The sequence below is a fragment of the Gamsiella multidivaricata genome, assembly GCF_025024155.1.
Source record: "Gamsiella multidivaricata strain RSA 2152 chromosome Unknown BC939scaffold_80, whole genome shotgun sequence".
NCBI lineage: Eukaryota > Fungi > Mortierellomycota > Mortierellomycetes > Mortierellales > Mortierellaceae > Gamsiella > Gamsiella multidivaricata.
In genome coordinates this window covers 23,651-44,992 of record NW_026251788.1, presented here as the reverse complement: position 1 = coordinate 44,992, position 21,342 = coordinate 23,651, and the positions used below count along the sequence as shown (strand labels likewise).

Below are 21,342 nucleotides of genomic sequence, written 5' to 3'. Positions count from 1 at the left end.
GGTAAACAATAGCAGAATATGCAATACCACCCACCTTATATGGACCATTGCTTTACAGCTTCCAAACACATCTCTTCGATGATCTCCAGCGGCCCTGCGCCGCGACGCGATTTGGGCATAATCACGCTTTTCAACCGACCCTATGCTTCTGATCTCACTACCCCCCTTCCCCCACTTTCCTCTGCAGCAACAGAATCCCTTGCAGCATGCAGCACAGCGCGATTGTGCCCTTCTTTTCCAGCATCTTCACCCCTAAATCCCTCGACCGGCTATGTTTCCCAACCTTGACTCTACTGGGCTTGCGAGTCTTTGTTGCTCCTGGTGTTTTTTTTTCCTTCTGATTTTCTCTTTCTTTTAGCGCTATTGGACGCTCTACTATTGATACGGGACTCCGAAGGGCGAGAGATGCATACGTGTGCAGATCTCAAGAGCAGTGCATGAACGGCTTCCTACTTTGTGTAATTTCTTTTTCTGTGCCTTGGTGTGGTCCGCTACGGTCACCACTCAGCACCTGCACGCCAAAGTCGCAGTGCACTAGCGCTCTCTCTCCTCCTCCTCGCCTTCTCACCTCCTCTCTATCTGCTCCTGACCCCACATAATCTCACACCACCCTACCTTGTTGTCAAGAAGTTTATCCTCAGTGCATCTTCCAGCGTAGCAAAACGATCACATGCTGAAAAGGAGACATTCTGATCTCCTGGTGTCTTATACAGTTTAGCATCATTAGAGTGAGAATCAAAAGGACATGGGAACATACCTGTAGATCAAAAAATACTCATCGTCGCCTCTAATGTATAACAGTCTTAGCAGCCGGTTCGGCGCAGATCCATCAGGTGACATTAGAGCGTTTGTAGGTTGTTCTTCCGCCAAGGTTTTCGGCCCGATACACAGGGTGATACATAGCCTGCTGTCCTCTGTTCCTTGCCTTTGAAGGCTACCATCCCTCCATACGCCCTTTTCGCTTTTTGTCCCTCTGGTAGCTCCAAACAGCTTTTTGAATCCGACAAGTAGGGCGAGCTCGCACCGCATTAAAAACTACACAGTGCACAGCTGCACATCCGCATACACAGCACTCACACGAAATGAACACAGAGCACGCGACCGAGGAAAGAGTTCAGATAGAGGCGATACCAACTGCTGTGTCTAACATTGTGGCACAATCAACTTCAGGCGCTACAACCATGACAGATGGCGAACGGCAGTCAACAAACAAGGCTTTAATATACGGCAATCGATCTTTGCCAGCTGAGACCTTATCTCCATCAGAGCAGGAACCGGCAGAGTCCACAGACATAGTTCATCATCAGATCGAGGATGATGAGCAGCTTACAAGTGAGTCCCTAGCTGATTTATCCACAGGAAATACTCATGAACGTGCCATGGATGCCGGAAATGGTGTCTCAGATGCAGATAGGGACCACGGCATGGGCCCTTCTGCAACGGGGAGTACTTTCTCGGAAATTGACAAGACAGTTCATGTTTCTTTTGCTGCTACAGGGCCTCTCGTCCTGCCTTCCTCTGCTGCATCGCCGTCACCATCATCGCCGCCATCCTCGTCGCCATCACCGTCTGTATCGGTATCCGCAACCAACTTGCTAGGAACTACTCGATCGCAGTATTACCAAGAGTACGAGGCCCATCTACATCAGCACCGACGACGACGCGCCTCTCGTCCCGTTTCTACGCAGCCATTTTCATCTGGCGTCGTTCCTGCTTCATTTTCGTCCATCAGGTAAACAGATATACAATTTTCTTCCGCTCTTCCTTTAGTACACCATACAATCAACAAACAGGACAACTCAATGCTTAGTCATAATCCACACAGCGATGAACGACTTAACGCCACGACCCTCAATACCATTATCGCTATTTCTTACTAGTATTATTTGAGTACATCTCTTGGCATCTAAACATCTCTTTATTGCTCTCTTTCCCATCTCTTCTTTCCAACCTTTCACTATCTCCTTCCCTTGGTTACCATGTCGCTGCTTGGCATAACTTCTGTCGCCCCTTCCTCCTTCTTAAATCGCAGCCCATATCCACAAGACACCAGCCTCGATAGCTGCTCTTCCTCTTCAGGAACACATCCTCAACGTGTCTCTTTGCCAGGAACACAACACACGCAACAGCAATATCCTCACACTCTGAGATCCCGTGCACAGTCCTTTACAAAAGACGCTCCCCTCGTCCCTCCTTCTTCCTCTGGCACCAACACCTCCGGTTCACAATGCTCCCAACTGATACCATATTTTTCAGAGGCAACAACGACAGCAATAACAGGCCATTTGTCTACCAGCGAAATGAATCCGTATACGGCTCAGGGAGACGTTGGCCCTGGCAGCGAAATCAACGACCGCGAGGACATGGATCGACGACATCCTAGGCTCACGATCGACGATGGTGCACAGCACAGCCGATCGTCTCATCCAGACTCCACACAGGATTCCCTATCCAAACGATATCCTATCGGTCGGCCACTTTCAACATTCGGTGCCCATTCATTACCCTCGCTTGCCCCCAAGCGACACACCGCGTCAGGCGAGAGTGTCCCAGAGCATAGCCCAGGCTCTTCTACTATATCCAATGAAGGCGCGAGCACAAGTCTACGGGGAGACGGTATGATTGGTTCATCCTCCGGCGCAGCAACAACATCATCTCCGGCGGCGACGGTTGCAACAACGTCGACTTTGAAAACGCATTCGACCCGTGGAGCGCTCAAGGGTCCGCTTCCTATTGATGTTCAGATTGAGTTATTGTCAAACGTTCTTAAGCACGATCCGTTCAACTGTCCCATACGAAGGACGACGCAAGTCTGGGAGCGTATCGCGAAAGAACATGGCATACGCGCAAGGACATGTGCCCGTCGCTATGACAACATTATCCAGGCCAGCATCGCAGGTCGAGAACGGCCTGTGGGGACGGAGAAGCAGATCGAGACCAAAAAGAAGCTGCTGGAACAGCTCTTTGTGATGATGAATCAACCCCAGGCTCTACTGAGAATGCAAAAGAAACGCCGGTATCGATCTGAGGAAGCCGACAGGAGATTGCTGCTGGAAACCATTAGATTGAACCCGTTTGCACAGAAAGTGGGTCAGGTCGTCAAGACTTGGGAAGACGTCCGGGACGCAGTCGGGATGAAGGTCCATTCTCGGCAGTGTATCAGGAGGGTCAACCGCATGATCAAGCCGTACCAGATTCGGGAACGCATGTACAAGGGCAATATCCCAGAGGAGATGAGAGAGGTCAACGACGAGCTGGTAAAGCAAGTCATCCAGCTGATGTATCTAGGTGGCCATGCTGCTTCTTTAGATGAGGATGGAGGCCAGTCGAACGACGAGGACAGCTTATCAGGCGTAACGGATTCAGAGGATCAGGGCGATGATTATACGGTTGCAGGGGCACAGAAGCGGAATTCATCCCAGGACTCTGACGAGCTCGAAGAGAATAACGACGGGGATAGGACGATTCCGGGGAAAATAGGTTCATTGCGCGCTACCAAACAGAAGTTTGATGTTGGTATGAGCATGGATACCATGGATACCACTAATTCTCCAAGCTCGTCCTCTTTTGCGGCCACTGCTCAATCTCCTTCGACACTGTCGTCGACACTGTCATCGACACTAGCATTTTCCGAGCCGTCTTCAGTACCATCATCAGGGCACGCTACGCCGTCACGGCGAAATCATTTATGCAACGCGAGCTATGGATCCATGGACAGGAAGAGAAGTGCGACGGAGACCAGTGCCGCACGAACGCTGGAAGAGGAGTTCCGGCCTCAGCGCATCTGGGGTTCACATCCATATACGAAGGAGACACTGTCTCGCTCGACGTCTGGATCGCATTCGCGAAAGAGTCGGTCATCAGCTCGCGCTTCCTCGGCAGAAAAGAGGGATGACAGTTATATGCAGCATGCCACCGTTCGGACTGAACTCGCCCAGAGTCCAGCTTCTGACACATCCTACCGTCCAAGCCTGTCTTCGCCTACTTCGGCCATGTCGTCCTCGATGGTCGCAGGACAGGAATATCTCGGATACATGGAGGGAACTCAGACGCCCATGTCATTTGAGCAAACAGCACAGATTTATCAAACGATCTTGAGCGAGTTCCGAGTGGTCAAAGAATACCTGGTTCGCATGGATGATCAACGGCAAAGGGACAAAGATAATCAAAAGACGATGTACCGTATGATCGAGAGACTGCAGTACCAGATGGAAGGCCAACAGGGGATGATTCAGGATCTGCAGAATCAGATGCAGCATAAAGGTTCTCAGCTGCCATATCGTTATGACTCGTCTTCGCCTTCGCTGCAGTATCGTGATCAATCGCCTTCGCAGCAAAGTCAATATCTTCGTGGAGAGCGTTCTTTGCCTGTTGCGGAGCCTTGGGGCCATGAAAAGTTGAGAGTTGTTGGAGAACTATCAGCGCAGGACAGGATGCCTTTGGTCTCCATGGTCTTGTGTGAACAGCAGGACCAGTGCAACACGGAAATGGCGAGTCGATATGAGTCTAAAGAGAACGAGGAGAACAACGCGTCTGTTCACTGAGGCGCACCTCCCAGGTCGCCGCGATAAAGTAGGACTTTGCATTACTCCAGTACTGCCGTCATTTCTCCGTACCCTGCTTGGTCCTTAACATCCATTTTTTTAAAGACTTCTTTGTTTGTCAGATAAATGCGGACGGGTCTATTATTTTTCTATGTGTATGTTCTAATCCCTATGAGGCATCCTGGCCAAGGATATCCAGTTTGTAGACTGTGATCCGTCCAAAGAAATCTGTGCTGGACTCGAAGACTATCTTGACCCTAGATGTGATCTTGCGGTCGTTTACTGCAATCGGAAAGCTGTAGATAAGGCGAAAAAAAAAAAAAAAAAAAAAAGCATTCCAGACAGCACGGACAGATTAATAACGCGCCATGATAAGAAGTCTTTCGAAGACAAGTTCAATAGCATAGCATGAACGACTTATTTGTAATGGGTTGATGTCCTCAGGATAGAACTTCATAATCTCAACGAATTCGCTGTCGTCAGTCCAGGCGAGGAGCTGACAGGTCTTGCCGACGAACCCACCCTGGAACATGATTTGGAGGGACTCGATTTGGACCTTGCGGCCGAAATCGACGACAATAAACTGAGGCGTCCCCTGTAAAGGATCACGTATATAAACGCACGTTAGCAATAAATAAAGAAAAAAAAAAAGTCATTAAGAAGCAATTGAAGTTTTGAAGTGGCTCTATTTGGTGAAGAAACATGTTTTTCTTACGGATTCAGAGTTCCAGCAGGTTTCCTCGCTATTGTCTGTGAGGAATTGTTTGCCGTAGAGGGTTGTTTCGCGGTTCAGGACTGAACTCACTCTATTTCGTAGACCGAAAAAATTGGGCGGCAAATATTTTTATTAGGCGCAGTAAGGAAAGACGAACTGGACTCTGTCCGGTTACCGTTATTGTTGCTGAGCTCTCAAAACATGGCAGACGTAGCATTACTTGATGCGACAGTCGGCATTCAGTAGAGTAGTCATGGCTGTGGTGTTGGTTGGGCGATGTACAGAGACGAATGTGGAGAAGCTTCGCTCAGTAGGCCTCGACAGAAACAGTCTTCTCCAGGGGCGAAAGGCCCCTAGTGGCTTACTGGGAGCTCAAACAACAAAAAATTATATTTTAGCACAAGTGCAAGCGCCATGGGTCCTTTTAATTCTTCAAACCTCTCTTGCCTCATTCAGGAATCACAACCATGGTAAGAGGAACGGCAACAGCAACCATGTACAACGAAGGCTATAAGGCTATCACAACAGGAACATGGGGATTAAGTATGGATAGCTGACTCAACGACCGAAACCCTCTTAAAAAATAGTCCCGCGTTGAACTCTTGTCACCAGAAGGTATCACCAGCGCCTGCTTTTCGCCCAAGATTGTACCCTTGAAGATGAATTTGTGTTACTGACACATATCTCCCAAACCCTCAACAAATATTCAATACCTGAAAATAGGCCTTCGAGTCGATGGTCGTCGCCCTGCAGAACTTCGAAAGATCACAAGCGCGACCGCAGTGCTCTCGCAAGCGGATGGATCAGCCTATCTGGAACACGGAAACACCAAAGTCCTGGCAGCAGTCTATGGACCTCGGGAGGCGAGGCATCGTGCACTCGTCGCTCACGACCGCGCGATTCTGAATGTCGAGTTTAATGTTGCACCGTTCAGCACTGGCGAGCGTAGGAGGCGTACCAAGAACGACAAGTGCGTGTTTTTTCTTTTCTTTTATAATGGATTATATATCTCAGTTACGGCAGATCAAGGAAAATGTCTGCATTTCAGGATGTCCACAAATGCCTAGGGAATGTACTGATGATCGTTTGGGGGTTTATTTTCTTTGACGTGTGTTTATTGATAGGCGCTTGCTGGAGATGGCCTCGTTCGTGAAGCAGACATTCGAACCGGTGGTGGTGACAACACTTTATCCTCGCTCACAGATCGATATCTATTTGCAGGTCATTCAACAGGATGGTGGGGTGCTGCAGGCATGCGTCAATGCGGCGACGATGGCTTTGATTGATGCTGGAATCGCTATGACGGACTATGTCTGCGCATGCACAGCTGGATGGATCGAGCGTGAAGCGGCCATTGGTAAGTAATGAACACGGATCCAAATTGATTTTTGCCACCTTTCTTTTCATGGCCTGCTTTTTGTTATTATCTTTCATTTCAAGACCTGTTCGTTTATTCTCGCAAAAAGTATGATGGACAAAAGCATATGACATGCTTATTTGAGGACGAATCTTTTTTTCTTTTCTTTTTGCTGGATAGATCTGAATCATATGGAAGAGGTTTCGGATACCTCAGAAGTGACGATTGCAATGCTACCAAAGAGCGGCAAGGTTACACTGGCACAGATGGAATCACGGTTACATGTGGATAAGCTGGAGGAGGTGCTTTCGTTGGCGAGCGAGGGCTGTAAGCAGATTCATTTGGTTGTGGATAAGACGATCCGCGATCGCGTGGAGGAGCTTGCACGGAAAATGGCTGTATAGTACTTGTTGGGCAGACGCATTGAATAAAAAGTGACCGCATAAATGATCTGCACAGCACCGTTATTTGGTTAGAACGAGCCTTTTTTTTTTTTTTTTTTTTTTTTGCGAAGGGCACGATGGCGACCGAATCAGGACCAAGAGATCAGCATTCACATTCTTCAAAAGGAACAGGAGGGCCAGGACCGGTACCTCCAACACCGTCATTCATCTTTCGTGGACACGATGCACCAGTGCATGCTGTCGAATTTTTCGCCTTGAACACTTTTCTAGTAACAGGGGACGAAGCCGGGTGGATCTGCGTCTGGGATATCTGGAAGCGTCGACCAGTTCATAGGTGGCATGGACATCCCTTTGGCTCGATCCTTGCCCTCAAAGCGATTCCATTCTACTCGAAATCTGATATTACAGTACGGAACAAGAACAAAGAGCGGAACGCGACTAAAAGAAGGCGTAATGGAGCGAACACGGCGCAGAGTGAAGGACGGGACTGGACGTACATCGTGAGCCATGGTCGCGATAACGAGATTCATGTATGGGATATTAGCTTTATCCTGCAGCAGAGTTTGCTGAGGCTCGGGGCCTCAATGATTCAGGGCTCGTCGTCGTCGAGTAAGCAGAGTATGGTGCCGTTATTCAGTCTCCCCGTCAATGCACTTAACTTTTGTAAAATGTCCGTCTTGGCCATCGAGTCGGCGCCACATCTGCAGCAGAAAACGGAGCAACAACCATTACAGGGGAAGATCCAGGAGCATGATCAGGACTCGTCGTCAACGCAGGCAGACGGATCGTTGTTAAGGAGGACCCATCGACATATCTACATCGCAGTGCCCTCACCCACGACCCCGACGCTGATCGACGTATACGATATTGTCAAGCCCGAGAGAACATTTGCATCCATTGGCGGCAACAGCAACACAAGCTCCTCGGTATCAGGGGAGACTGTCAAGAAATGGGGATCTGTAATGGCCATTCAGTTGTTTCAGACGCGGGTAAGGACCTTGGACCACTCGACAGTGGGTTTGGATAGCGATGAATCGACGGCGACTGGGTCGGACGCGTTGGAAACGCTTCATATGCTGGTTGGGTATGAGGACGGGTCCGTGGCATTGTTCCAGAAATCGAGTCCATCTATAAGCGCAGCTGGACAGAAGACGAGCTCGGGATCGACAAAGAAGCGAATGATGGATGTTATCTGGACATGCAAATCCCACCGGGAGCCAGGTCTGTTGCCTCTTTTCAGTATGATCTAGTTTGGTTTTCCATACTAGAAGGATACTCTAATGCCTTTTTCTTTCTTTCTTTGGATGTTCGATAGTGTTGGCGCTAGATATTTCGCCTGATCTAAAGTATGCGGTGTCGTGTGGATCGGATAACGTTCTTGCAAAGTACGATCTTGACGGCTCGTTGCAGGGGGTGCCTGAGGTCACTCAGGTCGCCTTGAAGGCGAATGGTATTGCGGATATCAAGATCCGAAGCGATAATAAGATCATTGGACTTGCTGGGTGGGATGGAAGGTACCGTACATAAGTTCATCTGCATTTGTTAGTATATTATTACGCGCCCTTCTTCAAGTGCTAACGGAAGCTTTCATTTGATATGCTTGATTGTACTTAGGATACGAGTGTATTCAGCAAAGACACTGAAGCCACTAGCAGTGCTCAAGCATCATAGAGAGAGTCTCTACTGCCTTGCGTTTGCAGCTGTCAATAGTGTCGAATCGGCTGCCGCTGGAACGGATGCCGACGTATCAAGTGGAGAATACGATGGAAAACAGCCATTGGAAACGCGAGATGGTGGTCATGCCGAGAAGAAGGAGGATGGTAGTGACGCTTGGAGCGATAGTGGAAGCGATAGTGAAAGCGAAGAGGAAGACAACAGCGATTTGGAGGATGCGTTGGAGGAAAGACGGCGATGGTCTAGGCGACATTGGATTGCTGTTGGAGGCAAGGAGAATAGGGTCAGCCTCTGGGAGCTGTACTAAGGATATAAAATCCAGGGACGATGGTGACACGAATCGTAATCCTGCTGCTGTTTTTATGCACTGCTGCCCATTTGTTGTCATGGGCTGCATTCAAACAGACATTTTCGGTCCTTAATCGTCATCGCCACCACAGCCCATCTCAACGTTTCCTTTGACAACGTCGAAGAAGAGACGCATCGTTCGTATAAGGCATAAACGCTTGGAGGCGTATCTTGGAGAATGAAGGCGTAGCAGGTTATCGTCGAATTGGTTCATTTGCCAGTGCCCGCATTGGCCTATGGACCCATGCTTTCACAGCATACTTAACACAGCCCATCGTCTTGAAGCGACACTTAAAAAGAAGTTCTCCATATTCCCTAGCCCACTTTAATTCATATTTTCAACTCATGCTCGTTGCTTTTGTTCCACCCTCTATTCATAATGCCCCTCACTATATTCGATATACCCCATGTTTTGGAGCAGATCAGTTTGAACCTCCCACCCAAGGATGTCGTGTCCTGCGCACTCGTCTGCTACGCCTGGTCTCAAATCCTCCGTCCTCTAACCTGGCGCAACTTTGAACTCGGAGACAAGGATTACGAGGCGCTTCTCTCCGACCCAGAATTTGTCAAGACGCTCACAAACCGAGCGCCGACCATCCGAACGCTGACGGTCCAGTTCTCTATGAAACAAACCCCTCTAATCAATTACCTAGAACGTCATCCAGAACTGCTCTCTGAGAAACTGAGTCGAATCGTGATGAGGCACAAGAGCTATATGCATGCCCATTACACATTGAGCGTATTGCTGCCGTTGCTGTCGCTGGCCGCAGATGGTTTACAGGAGCTGGATGTCAGCTTGAAGTACTTGCCAGAAATCACGCTCAGTTCCTTCCATGACATGCAGACCAAGTTTTCGAAGCTGAGTGGATTAAGGATGATGACGTTACAGGGCGACGTACCATTATTGGGACAGCAGCTCGCGACGTTGTTAAGGTGCTGTCCCGAGTCGGTCGAGGCCCTGAGGATCGATTATACGATGGAACTCGACTACGACCCGATCCATTCGTGGAGTTTCGTGCTTGACAACGGCCAAGGCGGGGAACAGGGGTTGTTGCAGCATTTCTGGGCGAATGCGACGCCGACGAATATCCGGACTCTGAAACTGCCATGTAATATCAAGACGAACGAGCTGACGACGATCGTCCCGTTCTTTCGACTTCGGTGTCCGAAACTGACGACCTTGGAGAGCGTGCCGATCGTCCAAACGAGTGTTCTGAATCAAGTGGTTGAAGCCTTGAGCAACCATTGTCCGATGCTCGAGAACGTCGTGTTCCAGGATTTGGCGTTCGAGGAATTGCCGATTTATCTGCGTATCCTAAGGGCATGTCATCCTCTCAAATCTGTCACAATCTCGGGACATGTACATGATGCACGAGAGCTGGTTCAGGTGCTGATACAGTATCATGCGAGATCGCTTACTCACATTCGATGGACAGGAGGCGGTGGATTCCAGGAAGGCATGGACCTGGAGGACTTAATTCGGGTATGTTCGAACCTGGAGCGTCTAGAAACGACGTATGAGCACAGTTACAAAAACTTCTCTTCCGGTCAGGGAGCTGCTGGAACCATGTGGATCACAGATGAACCGATCTTGCCGGCGCTGGAATCTTTGAGCCTTTCGTCGAGCTCCTCGCCATCGTCATCGTCATCGTCATCATTCTTCTGGGCTTGTTATGCAACGCTCACGCATCTGGATATCACGTTTTTCCCACAAAAGGAGGTTGAGGACGAGGAGCGATTCATGCTCCGGGTTGAGGATACTTACCGCAAGCTGGGCCAATTGAGCGTGCTGGTTGACCTGCGTCTCGGATGCCACTGTCGGTGCTACGGTGCGCGGCTAAAGGACTGTAACCACTTCTGGTACAATGCTACGAATGGATCGACAGAGATCATGGTCCAAGCTGCCTCAGATGTCGGGGTGAATACGCTCTTGTCGGCGACACATAATGCGATTCTGGATATGACCCTGGCGACCGGATTGGGACATATGGCTGGATGTAGGCGACTGAGGTTTCTGAGTGTGGCGAGGATTCAGGGTCATAGGATAGGGTATCCGGAGATGGAGTGGATGCGAGAGCATTGGCCGGAACTGAGGGAGTTGAGAGGGGTGAGGAATACGAGGCTGATTGAATGGGCGCGACAGAACTGGCCGGAGCTGAAGGCGACGTATTTGCATACGTCCAGGGCCGGCGGACATTTGGATTTGCATTATTGAATAAAGTAAGACAAATAAAGTTTGGCGCGAATGGTGACACGCGAGTTTTTTGAAACAAGGACCGTATTTGAAATGCCGGGTAGGCGATCTTTGGGGTCGCACCAATCACCAATCGAGAGTGTGCTCCTGGATGCAGTTCCCAGGAAAAGGGTAACCGGGTTGGCTATTTGGCAGCATGAATGATGCATTGGTGCCAAGGGGCACCAACATTATGGGCGTGGCATTCCCCTTGCGATCCAGAGTCCCTGTTGAGATGCCATAAATAAAAAGGGACGTTTCAAAGGGCGACAGAAGAAAGGGAACAAGGACTCGACCAAAAAGACAACAACGACTTCTTTTTTTCCGGTTCTCTTTTCTGCTCCTCCTCACTCTTATCATTCCCATCACTCTCATCACTCTCAGTTCTTGGCACTCATCCCTCCTCCTCCTCCTTTCCTTTGCTTCGTGGCCCACACCTACAGCACACGACTCAACGTACTCTCATTTGCTCTCTCTTTTTCTCTTTCTTTTTTTTTTTGCTCTTTTCCCTTTTCTTGGCCCATGAATATTAACACATCAAGACCGTCGTTGCCATGTCTGATCAGCTTTAACATCAGTTGACCAGATCCTTTCTCCATCGCACACCTATTCTCTCTTATTTCTACCCTATCTCCTCTTCTTTCCTCTTCTTCTTTTGCTCCTGCTTCCATTCTTAACTAGACTCCTCCTCCCCCTGCCTCTTGCCCTGCCCTCATTCCAAAACCCAGACCCTTTTATTTTTTTCTCATTTGGCCATGCTTCTCTCCTCCCTGCCCCAGCAGCAGCAGCAGCCCAGACAGCACACCCCCACTTACATCTATCACCATCATAGTCACCACTCTAGCCAGAGCGAGTCCTCGTCCAGTAGCACCTCGACCTCATCCTCGCCTTCAAAGTACAACAAGCGTGCGCTGCAGCAGTTCCGCCAAGAGCAGCTCGATAGCATGTCCATCACCGTCGAGGAGTACGAGGACGTCCTCAATGCCGAGGTTTGGATTGAAATCAACAAGCTCCGGGACTATGCTCGCCATGGCATCTCCAGAGAAGTGCGAGGGGTACGTTTTTTTAGACCTCAATCGTGTCTTGCATCCTTGGTATTTTACCATCATCTACTCCACACTTTACACACACTGAACAAGCAATTACAACTGGGGGTAAGGGGGTTGCGCGTCGTGCTTTTTGTGTATCCTTCGAAACAACCGTGCTACATTCACCACATGGGAAATTTTCTACCTACGTTGATAGAGGTGAACAGTGCTTCCAGTGTGCCTTTTCATTTTACTTCGTTTTTCCTGGCCTTTAATGGATGGAGCTCGCATGCATGGAGCTATCGTTCTTTGTGTCCTCCCTACATATTCCATGCTAGCCTGCCTATGTTTGTCACGCTTGCATGGCTATGGAAAGATGAATGGTCTTTTATTTTTGTGTTTTTGGTCGGCTGAGCATTCTGAGCGCGCGCGATTTCACTTCATGGCCGCGCATTGTTTTTTTTTTTTTTTTTTTTTTTTTGAGGGGAACAATCTTCAGATGGAGGAACAGACACCACACGAGCAGTGCACTGTGGGGTGCAGAAGTCAATTTACAAGGGGGGATGTGTGCTCACGAGGCGGATTAATTCGATTCGACTCAAACAGCCATGCACTTATTCTCCTTCTGAATCGGGAAGGCCTTCCATCGAGTCGTTGCCCTCAATTGAGGCACGAGGCGGGGCCAGAAGCGAGATCGAGGGTGCAAAGGTGTTTATGTCATGCCGAGATCCCGCGTTGTCGTGTGAGTTGTCGCCTCGGCTTTCCGTATCCATCTTGCGTCCAGCGCATCTTGCGAAGTTGGTCAAAAAAAGATCTTTGTTAGAAAAATCTCGTGTTGACGCCTAATGTTTGCACTTTGCACCCTGTGGACCTGCACGGCTGCACAGAGAGGTGTAACCATTGCGTCCACCGTGTGCGCAAACCCTCGATCCCTATTGGATTTGCGAAGCCCTGTTTCAACATCACATTTTCTCTCAGTTGCGATGGTATTTTTTTTTTTTTTTGCAGCTGCGCTTTAACCCTGCTCTGCCTCTGCTTCTAATCTGTTCCTGTTCTGCAGCTCTTGCGGCGGCCCTTTTTTTTCCTTTTTTTGTTTGTGCTGAATTGCCCAGCTCTGTTTGCGGTGATTGGATTGGCGGAACTATGTTTATTTTATTTTATCTGGCTTATTTGAGATTGCGAAGCAAGGCAAAGGGGATCGTGTGCGTATGTGTGTTCCAAGTTTTCTTTTTGTCGTGTGTTGTTTGTTTCTTCCGCATACCATATTACCATATCGTAACATACCTCTTTAGACATACACGTACAGCTCTCGTTTGGAAAAAACTTTGCATGAATGTATTTTGCTCTGCTAACGTGATCGCTCACTTGCGTCCTGTATTATTATCTTCCTTCCTTCAATCTACATATCTGCCTGGAATGTTGGTTGGTCTTGGCTCTATCGTTAATAGGATGTCTGGCTGTATCTACTTGGCATCCAGGAAGCAGACCGGTCCAAGGAAGTCTCAACCCAGAAGCAAAAGCTGTTGGACTATGAGCAGATTGACAAGGAACCTAACGAGATGACAAAGCGTGTCCGGGGCGAGATCTCTAGGTACTTGCGAAAGACCAATATCGAGTCCAGTCGCAACATTCCAAGGATCTTTGAGGACGTCATCAGTGCCTACTGCAATCATAACCATCGCGTCGAATACTATCCGGCCATGGTCAATCTATGTGCCCCATTCATCTATTCGGTCAAGCGGGAGTGTGATGCGTTCCTCTGCTTTGAAAAGCTGATTAATACACTTGGTAAGCGACCTTCTTTTTATATCGCGACAACACAGCAGCAAAACGGTACAATGACCAACTAACGTATTATTTTAATTACCTCCGATAGATGACTATTTCAGCAGTCGAAGCATCAACGAGTCCGTGGCGAGTTTTATGACACTGTTCAGGACCTGCATCCCGGACCTGTACAGCTACTTTGAGGAAGAGGAGGTCGATATCAAGGATTGGGCTGCCTCGGCGCTACAGTTTGTGCTGTCAAAAGAACTCTCATTGGAGAATTTGATGCGGTTATGGGACACATATTTTGCAGTTCCGGATTGGATCGAACTCCATCCGTTTTTCTGTCTCGCGGTCTTGAAGCATTTGAAGGAAGGTCTTGAGGAGCTGGAGCAGTCTGAGATCAGGACCATGTTGATGCGGTTACCTCCCCTGGAGATGGATCAGGTATGCACAAACGAAACGACTGGTCGTTGCACTTGTTGTTCTCGCTGCTGCACTTTTTTCTTGCTGTTTCCTTGCCCAACTGGCACTGACTAATCTGTTGTTTTTCTTTGTTTACCTTGCTTTTAGATTGTCAATGAAGCGTTCAACATACGGCATGAGATTCTGGAGAGGCAGATTTCTGAGGAGTGTATGTAGCAGCGAAGCTGCAGCGGACAGGGGCATATAGAAACAAAAGCATTGGATACCGAAATGTAGTGTACGACCCATATAATAAATGAAGTGTAAAATACATTTGTGTCTTCGATTGAGTGGCGCTGGACATGCAGGAAGGTCTTCTTTCGCCGCAGGCTAGCATCGACTCCAAGGTACGCTGCAAGTTGGGTTGCGAGCGCCACCATTGCCACCATGGTGTGTGGAGTGCACGGCGTACGTAAAAAAATATGTACGTATACAGTCCCGTTTTCTGGTACAAAACGCGTCGTCGTCGTCTTTGTGCGCCCCCCGTCTTCGCCATTCGCTTCAGAAACAAAGGGGATTCGCTCCATTCTTTCACTTCCTTCACTTCCCACTTCCCACTTTTCCGTTCTGCTGACACAAACTCGACACAGAACTTCTGCCATTTTCTCCCTCTCTATATTCCTTCCGAGTGAACATCTTTGCTGAAATAACTGTAGCGCATCATGGCCGACGTTGAAGAACCTATGGATGTCGATACTCAGCCCTCAACTTCTGAGGCCAAGGGCAAGGGCAAGGCTGGCAAGGATACTAGTGGCAAGAAGCGTTTTGAAGTCAAGAAGGTAAAATTGACTTTATCCTAGTCTTTGGAAGGATTTTCTACAGGAATCGAGCAACACGATGCATTAACGAGACACCTGCGGCACATCATGGGGAGGGACAATGCTTTGTGTATGGCGACAGCCCTTTTTGCAGGTGGAACTTGCAAGCCCACGTTTGCGGACAACGACGAGGTGGATTCGCACTTCCCAACCACTCTGGACAAACACTCTGGATCAGCGATCAGCAAACACTTGTCAGGAAACAGCGACTAGGAGATGCTGGACAAGCAAACTTGGCCCATGGTACCTGTTTTCACTTGCACCAGGATACACACACTGACCTAGTATTTTCCACCGCCTCTTTGTTCTGGCCCTTTATTGCCTCGATAGTGGAACGCTGTTGCTCTTTGGGCTTGGGGTAAGTGCTATCACTACTGCGTACCTATTTCTGTTGTTTTCCTGTAGTATGCTTGCTGCGGACGCAGAAAAGATGGCTGTGCCTCCAACACATTTGCATACCATGACAATTTGAGACTGACTTTTTTTTTTATCCTTTGCTGCTGCTTGCCGGCTGTAGATATTGTTGTCGATAACTGTGCCATTTGCCGTAACCACATCATGGATCTATGTATGTTAAGCCGCTGGGCTAGGAAGCTCTCGCATCTTTCTTTTCAAGGCAGCACTTGTTTTATCTGCCGTACCAAGGAAACATTGTCATTCATCGTTGTAATATCAAACTGATTCTTTTTTTCTTTTCTTTCCTTTCATAGGCATTTCATGCCAGGCGAACCAGGCCTCGGCCACAAGCGAAGAGTGCACTGTCGCTTGGGGGATTTGCAACGTAAGAGAAAAACGACCTTTCATCCACCTTTTTTTCGAATTTATCTGGTGCCGCCCAAACTCATCTCCTATTCCGTTCGCATTATACTTTGTTTCTTAGCACGCATTCCATTTCCACTGCATCTCAAGATGGCTCAAGACTCGCCAGGTCTGCCCACTGGATAACAGAGAATGGGAGTACCAAAAGTACGGTCAATAAACGAGTTGGAGCGGGCCTTACCCCGCCTCCAGCCGTCGCTCACGTTAATGCGACGGCGGAATATGGAAGCGCATTGTACAAAAAGTAACAACATCAAGGAGGACAAGGTTATTATTATTATTTTTTTTTGGACGGGGATTATATTTGTTTCTCAACTCGATCCGACAAAGTAGACGGAGTAAACTACAAAGACGAGCCATAGCCAAAGTAAAGCCCATCGTTTGAATGAATTGTACATGAATGCTTTGTTTTTGATTAAGAGACTGGTGTCATCGCTTCTTTACTTGACAAAAGTATATACCTTGGCACTTCAAATCTATCATCAAAAGTAAGTGGAGACTCATGGCTGGTCGCGGAAGAGCAGATCAATAACACCCGCAGACGGTGTTTGTCCAGACAGATCGAGTCGGTCAAGATTCATCCTCGATACTGCCAGCACTCTTTCGTAGCACCACATCTCCATTATCTGTTGCTGATCGTCCTCATCAGTATCCTTGACACGAGATGAAAACGATTTGGACTTGGACCTGGGTTTCGCTAGGTCTTTTTCTGTCAACAGCTTGTCGGCGACATAATGGAGCCACTATATGGGAACAAAGGACAACATAATTACGTTAGACCACTTGCGCATGTGGTCAGACCAGAAAAAAGAGAGAGGAGGATGAAAAAGAACCGGAGGCGGCTTGCTTACAAAGAGATTGGTCCTGGGACAAGAAGTGGCCCAGTCTTTGCTGACCTGCTTGCGCATCTTACGATAGATATCAAACTGGTAATCGCCTTCACCTCGAAATAGATCAAGATCCTTTTCCAGATCCATGTATATCAGATTTCCTTTGTCTAGATATGTGAAACGGAATGTTAGGTCAAGGCATTGCTTACCAAATTGTATCCAAGTGTCCTCATGTACAAAATGGATTGCACACGTACGTCCTTGAACTCTTGCCAGTGTAAAATCGATCATCTGGACAAGGATCCCGCATGTCGGTATAATTCTCGAGATCTTGTTGTTTTTATATTCCAATCCATCCGCATCAGTACCAATGCTGGCACCATTAGTGACAGCAGCACGGTCCGAAGGTTCACGTTTTGAAAAGATCAATTGCTCTTGCCGCGTTCCCTTCACAAGGATGTTGCCCCAGTGCAGATCGCGGTGCTCGAACCAAAACGGAGCCTGCTCCTTCGACTCGAGCGATGCTGCGAGCTGCGCCAGAACACTCCAGGCTTGTTGCCAGTTCGAAAGCGGGCAGTGCTCGAGATCGATTCCTCCGTAAGGCAATAGGATCACGCAGTACAGTTGCTCCCTGGCGTAGACATCTATTCACCATGAAGATTTATAATAGGCTATAGTTAGCCGTGTGCATATGCTTTTTTTTCTTTTTCTTTTTTTTTTTTTTGGGGGGGGGGGGGGGGGGAGATGGGAGGGATACTTTCGTTCGCTTCATAAAATAATATGCTGCAATCCGAGTACCTGGCCGCACGCTTTCGGTGCCGTTTCCTCTTCGAAACTTATCCCATTCTGCGAGAAATGTCTTTGGGTATCTTCCTTTCACAACAATTGCGCTAATAACAATTAAAAAAAAAAAAAAGCGCGGTTTGCAACCAATATCAATACTTTTGTCAACTCCAGAACAACTTACAAAAAGCATGCTACACGCGTCTGCACAACATTACCCAAAACTACCGATAAACCCTTTCCAACCGTGCATGATTTGCGTCGAAACCATGCATTCGCGATATACGTCCTCAAGTGCAAGCATCGTCGACTCGGCCTTGTTGCTGGCCTTGCCCTTTGTCCTGCATGAGCGTTGTTCCACAACCGCACCGCCTGCGGTGCTTCCAATCTGGTCGTCAAAGAAAGGCATCACCTTCATCACTAGTCTCGTCGACGATCCATTGCCATCATCGACACTGTTCCGTGCATTAACGAGATTATCCTCTGATAATTCTCTGACATAGTCGTTGAGCTTCGGTGACTGGAAGAGCGCAAAATCGTCCTCGTCCTTGTAATGCAACACCGGATTCTGCTGTGCTTGCTTCTGTCGCCGGCGCTGCTGGATGGGCAACTCGACGGTGTAAACTTCAGAGTACGAAGCCTCGCCAATCTTCGTCAAGGATAAAGCCAAACACTCTGGGAGGAGCGAGTCAAAATCCAAGATGCCCTTTGGATCATTTCCTTCTGCTACTTGATAGCGACGGCGAACTGTCGTATCATCGTTCCTATCTGGGTTTTGAAATTGAGTAAAGAAGCGCTGGTCGCAGATTGAAAGCAGGTCGTCCACGGTTGGTCGAAAGACCGATTTGCGACTATTGACCAACACTGCAGGAGGTCGCTTCAACGATCGAACCTGTCGTATTGGCCGTACTGGCGGCATGTTTCCTCCGGGTTGTTGTTGCTGTTTTGGCTGTGGCTGTGGTTGTAGCTGTTGAAGTTTAGGTACATAGGACGCTGGCGTCAAGGTTTGCTTAAATGGCGACAGTTTCTGCTGTACAGGTTTAGGCTGTGTTGGCTCTCGTCCTAACAGATTCGAATTGTCGTAAAACGGATTGGGAACAGAGTCCAGTACATTAGGTCGAAGAGATGGTAGTGTCGAATTGAGTGGAGACATTTGTTTGGTTGGACTACGCCGCTCAAATCTTGGTCGTTGTAATCTCGCTGGCGCCGTAAGCGTTGACATGCTGCGCGGATCCGAATTGCGCACTGGAGAATGAACCAAGAGACTTCCTTTCTTGCTTTGGAGTGGTCTACTCGATCGCAATGGCGTCGTTAATAGCGTCGGTCTGCTTTGTCGAGCATGAATGAAAAGTTCGTCAAATTGGTCATTCTCGTCATCGGGTATATCGCGGTCCAGGGAAAGTTTGAGTGGTTCTGGTGGAGCAACATTCAGAGGATCGTATGCCTCGATTAAGTCCAAGAATGATGGTGGTGGCGGTGGTACAGACGGTGATTTGTGTGCGGCCATTATTCGTTGCTTGGCAAGTAGGCGCTTTGGTGTGATTTGGATATCGGATATCCGTTTGCCCAATGCTAGATCCACGCAGTCATCCTGAATCGCTTGGTTCCTACCGACTTCAGGGTCCGGTGTAGTCTCGCGGCTGCTTTGAGGGGTTGGGGTGTATTGTCTCCGCGGTGGATCGTCGTAACCTTCGTTGCTGATATGTTGGAGTGAGCGACTATTGACTTTACTCTGAACTTTGGGTAGTTCCATTGAATGGCACTGACCAGCTTCCGTACCCAGGCCATGACTTGACACGGCTGGCACTGTGGAGATGTTGCTCTTGCGGTTATTTTGTATATCCACCAACTGTTGGGCCCTTTTATTCAGGATGTCCATGGATTTTTTTGTGGTTGGCGAGTCCAGAAACCTGTTCCTAGCCGTTGTTGTTGTTGCTAGTGAGGAAGCCAAACCAGCTGTTGATAGCTCCGGAAGATCTGCGCTCACCTTCACTATTACTGAGCTGTCTGCTGTTTCCGATTTTGGGGCTGATGACGATTCAAATCCGAATGGGTTCACTCGAGGTTCGACAATGAAACGCGGTTTTGGCATCTGCTTGAGTTTCTGCAGGATATGAAATGACGGCGTCCTGAACAAGACCTCGCTGTCTACTTCATCTTGATCCTCCTCCTCATCGGCTTCTGCGAAAAGCGTTTTCTCCTGGAACATGACCTTTCGACATGCGCCCGGTGCGACTGTCGACGAAGATATTGACGAACTGAGAGAAGGATGCCCTGTTGTTGCCGCAGAGTTCTGTACCTGAGGAATCGCACTGGGTCCTGCTCCCGACCAAGATCCCGCCTCCGTTTGCACCTCGTGCGCTGCCGATAAAATATTTCCTGGAGCTAAATCGGTCAGACTATTTTGCCTCGCGGGTCCATCCTGTGGTACCAATACAGCCTGTAACTGCATATTCGGTACTTCGTCTGCGGACTCTGGGTCAGAATACAACTCGGATTTGAGGTCAGCGTCTGCAGCGACCGAGTTCGCAAGCTCTACTTGGTATGCGCGGTGAGCTCGTGCTTTCTCGATTCGTGCCTTCCGTTCATTCTCGAGTCGTTCCCAGCTAAATTGTCTGGTGTTGGAGACGGTGTTTGCTGAAGTTGTAGCAGAGGTTGATGCTCGTTTGCCACGGCTGCCGTATGTCTTAAGGCTTGACTTTGAGGGTTGTTGGGAGCGCAAGGACGAAGGCGCATGCATGTCAAGAGAGGGGAGTGGGCATGCAAAGGATTCGAAGTGATGAGAGTGAAGCGAGGCAGGGATGTGTGTGAGAGAAGGAAAAAGGTACAGAAACGCGCTGTCACGCAAGAAGAAAATAAACACCACACCACGCGTCAAAGCGCGTCAAAATTCAATACCAGTTGCAGTGCATCCTGGCACACGGATACTCGTCGACATCGACGGTATTGCATGTTGAAGCAACATGAGGCTTTATAGGTACAGAAGCGCGGTTGAATACAATAAATAACCGCGTTTCATTATTATTCTAGTCTTAATTTTTTATTTTTTTCGAAAGGGACACTGGTGTTTGATGTATACGCAGAAAAACATGTCAATTGATTCGGTGAGCATGCACTTAAGGAGCGCCCCCGTGCACAAACAGGCTTGATGAACACGTCTCCTCCCGCTCCCTATGTGCGAGAAGCAAGCCCATTCTCCCCTTTCCACTCAAGCAAACGACCGGCAAGACATGAACCATCAAACCGAGCTATCAGGGGTCGCCTTAGACCACACAGGAGCTACTCTCACCCCTGTCTCCGAACCGATTGTTGATGCCGGTGCCGACACAGATGCAGCAACATCTAAATTCACTCCCGCTGCTGAACCTGGGACCACATCCATCACGCCCAAACTGCCCATGAAGCGAACAACCCTGAGTGAGGCCCAAAAATACGAAATATGTGTGTATATGAAGGAGGAGGAGGAACGGGGACTCCGGTTCACGAACAAGTCTATTGCAGGATACATCCACAGCCGATACAATGTCAAGGTTGACGAGTCCACGGTTTCGCGACTC

At 48.7% G+C, this 21,342-nt stretch overlaps 9 protein-coding genes across 9 annotated transcripts; 7 read left to right on the top strand and 2 right to left on the bottom strand.

The window, feature by feature from the left end:
* The first annotated feature begins 1,023 nt into the window (after nucleotides 1-1,023).
* On the top strand, nucleotides 1,024-4,611 carry BC939DRAFT_463941 (uncharacterized protein). The gene is made up of 3 exons (XM_051557305.1): nucleotides 1,024-1,332; nucleotides 1,498-1,732; nucleotides 2,033-4,611. The coding sequence occupies exons 1-3, from the start codon at nucleotides 1,083-1,085 to the stop codon at nucleotides 4,542-4,544; spliced, it is 2,997 nt and encodes a 998-aa protein (XP_051408109.1). The 5' UTR covers nucleotides 1,024-1,082; the 3' UTR covers nucleotides 4,545-4,611.
* Nucleotides 4,612-4,637: 26 nt separating this feature from the next.
* On the bottom strand, nucleotides 4,638-5,586 carry BC939DRAFT_463939 (nuclear receptor 2C2-associated protein). The gene is made up of 4 exons (XM_051557304.1): nucleotides 5,480-5,586; nucleotides 5,260-5,350; nucleotides 4,964-5,139; nucleotides 4,638-4,840 (listed from the first exon to the last, which is right to left on the bottom strand). Exons 1-4 carry the CDS (start codon nucleotides 5,512-5,514, stop codon nucleotides 4,714-4,716), a joined length of 429 nt encoding a protein of 142 aa, XP_051408108.1. The 5' UTR covers nucleotides 5,515-5,586; the 3' UTR covers nucleotides 4,638-4,713.
* Nucleotides 5,587-5,636: 50 nt separating this feature from the next.
* Nucleotides 5,637-7,123, top strand: BC939DRAFT_463937 (ribosomal protein S5 domain 2-type protein). Its single transcript, XM_051557303.1, has 5 exons — nucleotides 5,637-5,729; nucleotides 5,847-5,874; nucleotides 5,983-6,229; nucleotides 6,384-6,616; nucleotides 6,797-7,123. Exons 1-5 carry the CDS (start codon nucleotides 5,727-5,729, stop codon nucleotides 7,018-7,020), a joined length of 735 nt encoding a protein of 244 aa, XP_051408107.1. The 5' UTR covers nucleotides 5,637-5,726; the 3' UTR covers nucleotides 7,021-7,123.
* A 565-nt stretch (nucleotides 7,124-7,688) lies between these two features.
* Nucleotides 7,689-9,269, top strand: BC939DRAFT_522758 (uncharacterized protein; the record flags this gene model as incomplete). Its single annotated transcript, XM_051561229.1, has 3 exons — nucleotides 7,689-8,009; nucleotides 8,368-8,534; nucleotides 8,635-9,269. The coding sequence occupies 3 exons, from the start codon at nucleotides 7,689-7,691 to the stop codon at nucleotides 8,999-9,001; spliced, it is 855 nt and encodes a 284-aa protein (XP_051408106.1). The 3' UTR covers nucleotides 9,002-9,269.
* Nucleotides 9,270-9,421: 152 nt separating this feature from the next.
* Nucleotides 9,422-11,257, top strand: BC939DRAFT_506824 (uncharacterized protein; the record flags this gene model as incomplete). Its single annotated transcript, XM_051560833.1, has 1 exon — nucleotides 9,422-11,257. One exon carries the CDS (start codon nucleotides 9,422-9,424, stop codon nucleotides 11,255-11,257), a length of 1,836 nt encoding a protein of 611 aa, XP_051408105.1.
* Nucleotides 11,258-11,644: 387 nt separating this feature from the next.
* BC939DRAFT_306382 (uncharacterized protein) lies at nucleotides 11,645-12,933 on the top strand. The gene has a single exon (XM_051551426.1). It carries the CDS (start codon nucleotides 12,031-12,033, stop codon nucleotides 12,715-12,717), a length of 687 nt encoding a protein of 228 aa, XP_051408104.1. The 5' UTR covers nucleotides 11,645-12,030; the 3' UTR covers nucleotides 12,718-12,933.
* Nucleotides 12,934-13,592: 659 nt separating this feature from the next.
* BC939DRAFT_306384 (rab-GTPase-TBC domain-containing protein) lies at nucleotides 13,593-14,808 on the top strand. Its single transcript, XM_051551427.1, has 3 exons — nucleotides 13,593-14,091; nucleotides 14,180-14,517; nucleotides 14,644-14,808. Exons 1-3 carry the CDS (start codon nucleotides 13,863-13,865, stop codon nucleotides 14,710-14,712), a joined length of 636 nt encoding a protein of 211 aa, XP_051408103.1. The 5' UTR covers nucleotides 13,593-13,862; the 3' UTR covers nucleotides 14,713-14,808.
* Nucleotides 14,809-15,017: 209 nt separating this feature from the next.
* On the top strand, nucleotides 15,018-16,594 carry BC939DRAFT_463926 (ring-box 1). The gene is made up of 5 exons (XM_051557302.1): nucleotides 15,018-15,314; nucleotides 15,684-15,711; nucleotides 15,871-15,921; nucleotides 16,064-16,134; nucleotides 16,234-16,594. The coding sequence occupies exons 1-5, from the start codon at nucleotides 15,198-15,200 to the stop codon at nucleotides 16,330-16,332; spliced, it is 366 nt and encodes a 121-aa protein (XP_051408102.1). The 5' UTR covers nucleotides 15,018-15,197; the 3' UTR covers nucleotides 16,333-16,594.
* BC939DRAFT_463924 (uncharacterized protein) lies at nucleotides 16,595-20,597 on the bottom strand. Its single transcript, XM_051557301.1, has 4 exons — nucleotides 18,004-20,597; nucleotides 17,801-17,892; nucleotides 17,024-17,646; nucleotides 16,595-16,915 (listed from the first exon to the last, which is right to left on the bottom strand). The coding sequence occupies exons 1-4, from the start codon at nucleotides 20,523-20,525 to the stop codon at nucleotides 16,673-16,675; spliced, it is 3,480 nt and encodes a 1,159-aa protein (XP_051408101.1). The 5' UTR covers nucleotides 20,526-20,597; the 3' UTR covers nucleotides 16,595-16,672.
* Nucleotides 20,598-21,342: the final 745 nt, after the last annotated feature.

Excerpts from the sequence above, each read along its gene's own strand:
- BC939DRAFT_306382 (XM_051551426.1), top strand. The coding sequence starts at position 12,031 with ATGCTTCTCTCCTCCCTGCCCCAGCAGCAGCAGCAGCCCAGACAGCAC.
- BC939DRAFT_463941 (XM_051557305.1), top strand. The coding sequence starts at position 1,083 with ATGAACACAGAGCACGCGACCGAGGAAAGAGTTCAGATAGAGGCGATA. Across the intron at positions 1,333-1,497 it reads GGATGATGAGCAGCTTACAA|GGCCTCTCGTCCTGCCTTCC; the intron begins GTGAGTCCCTAG and ends TTGCTGCTACAG. Across the intron at positions 1,733-2,032 it reads GCTTCATTTTCGTCCATCAG|CCCATATCCACAAGACACCA; the intron begins GTAAACAGATAT and ends CTTAAATCGCAG.
- BC939DRAFT_463924 (XM_051557301.1), bottom strand. The coding sequence starts at position 20,525 with ATGCATGCGCCTTCGTCCTTGCGCTCCCAACAACCCTCAAAGTCAAGC. Across the intron at positions 17,647-17,800 it reads CACCGAAAGCGTGCGGCCAG|ATGTCTACGCCAGGGAGCAA; the intron begins GTACTCGGATTG and ends CATGGTGAATAG. Across the intron at positions 16,916-17,023 it reads GTCCCAGGACCAATCTCTTT|TGGCTCCATTATGTCGCCGA; the intron begins GTAAGCAAGCCG and ends GTTCCCATATAG.
- BC939DRAFT_463937 (XM_051557303.1), top strand. Across the intron at positions 6,230-6,383 it reads AGGCGTACCAAGAACGACAA|GCGCTTGCTGGAGATGGCCT; the intron begins GTGCGTGTTTTT and ends GTTTATTGATAG. Across the intron at positions 6,617-6,796 it reads CGAGCGTGAAGCGGCCATTG|ATCTGAATCATATGGAAGAG; the intron begins GTAAGTAATGAA and ends TTTGCTGGATAG.
- BC939DRAFT_463939 (XM_051557304.1), bottom strand. The coding sequence starts at position 5,514 with ATGACTACTCTACTGAATGCCGACTGTCGCATCAA. Across the intron at positions 5,351-5,479 it reads AATGCCGACTGTCGCATCAA|AGTGAGTTCAGTCCTGAACC; the intron begins GTAATGCTACGT and ends TCTACGAAATAG. Across the intron at positions 4,841-4,963 it reads GACATCAACCCATTACAAAT|CTTTCCGATTGCAGTAAACG; the intron begins AAGTCGTTCATG and ends CCTTATCTACAG.
- BC939DRAFT_463926 (XM_051557302.1), top strand. The coding sequence starts at position 15,198 with ATGGCCGACGTTGAAGAACCTATGGATGTCGATACTCAGCCCTCAACT. Across the intron at positions 15,922-16,063 it reads TAACCACATCATGGATCTAT|GCATTTCATGCCAGGCGAAC; the intron begins GTATGTTAAGCC and ends TTCCTTTCATAG. Across the intron at positions 16,135-16,233 it reads TCGCTTGGGGGATTTGCAAC|CACGCATTCCATTTCCACTG; the intron begins GTAAGAGAAAAA and ends TTTGTTTCTTAG.
- BC939DRAFT_306384 (XM_051551427.1), top strand. The coding sequence starts at position 13,863 with ATGACAAAGCGTGTCCGGGGCGAGATCTCTAGGTACTTGCGAAAGACC. Across the intron at positions 14,092-14,179 it reads AAAGCTGATTAATACACTTG|ATGACTATTTCAGCAGTCGA; the intron begins GTAAGCGACCTT and ends TACCTCCGATAG. Across the intron at positions 14,518-14,643 it reads CTCCCCTGGAGATGGATCAG|ATTGTCAATGAAGCGTTCAA; the intron begins GTATGCACAAAC and ends CCTTGCTTTTAG.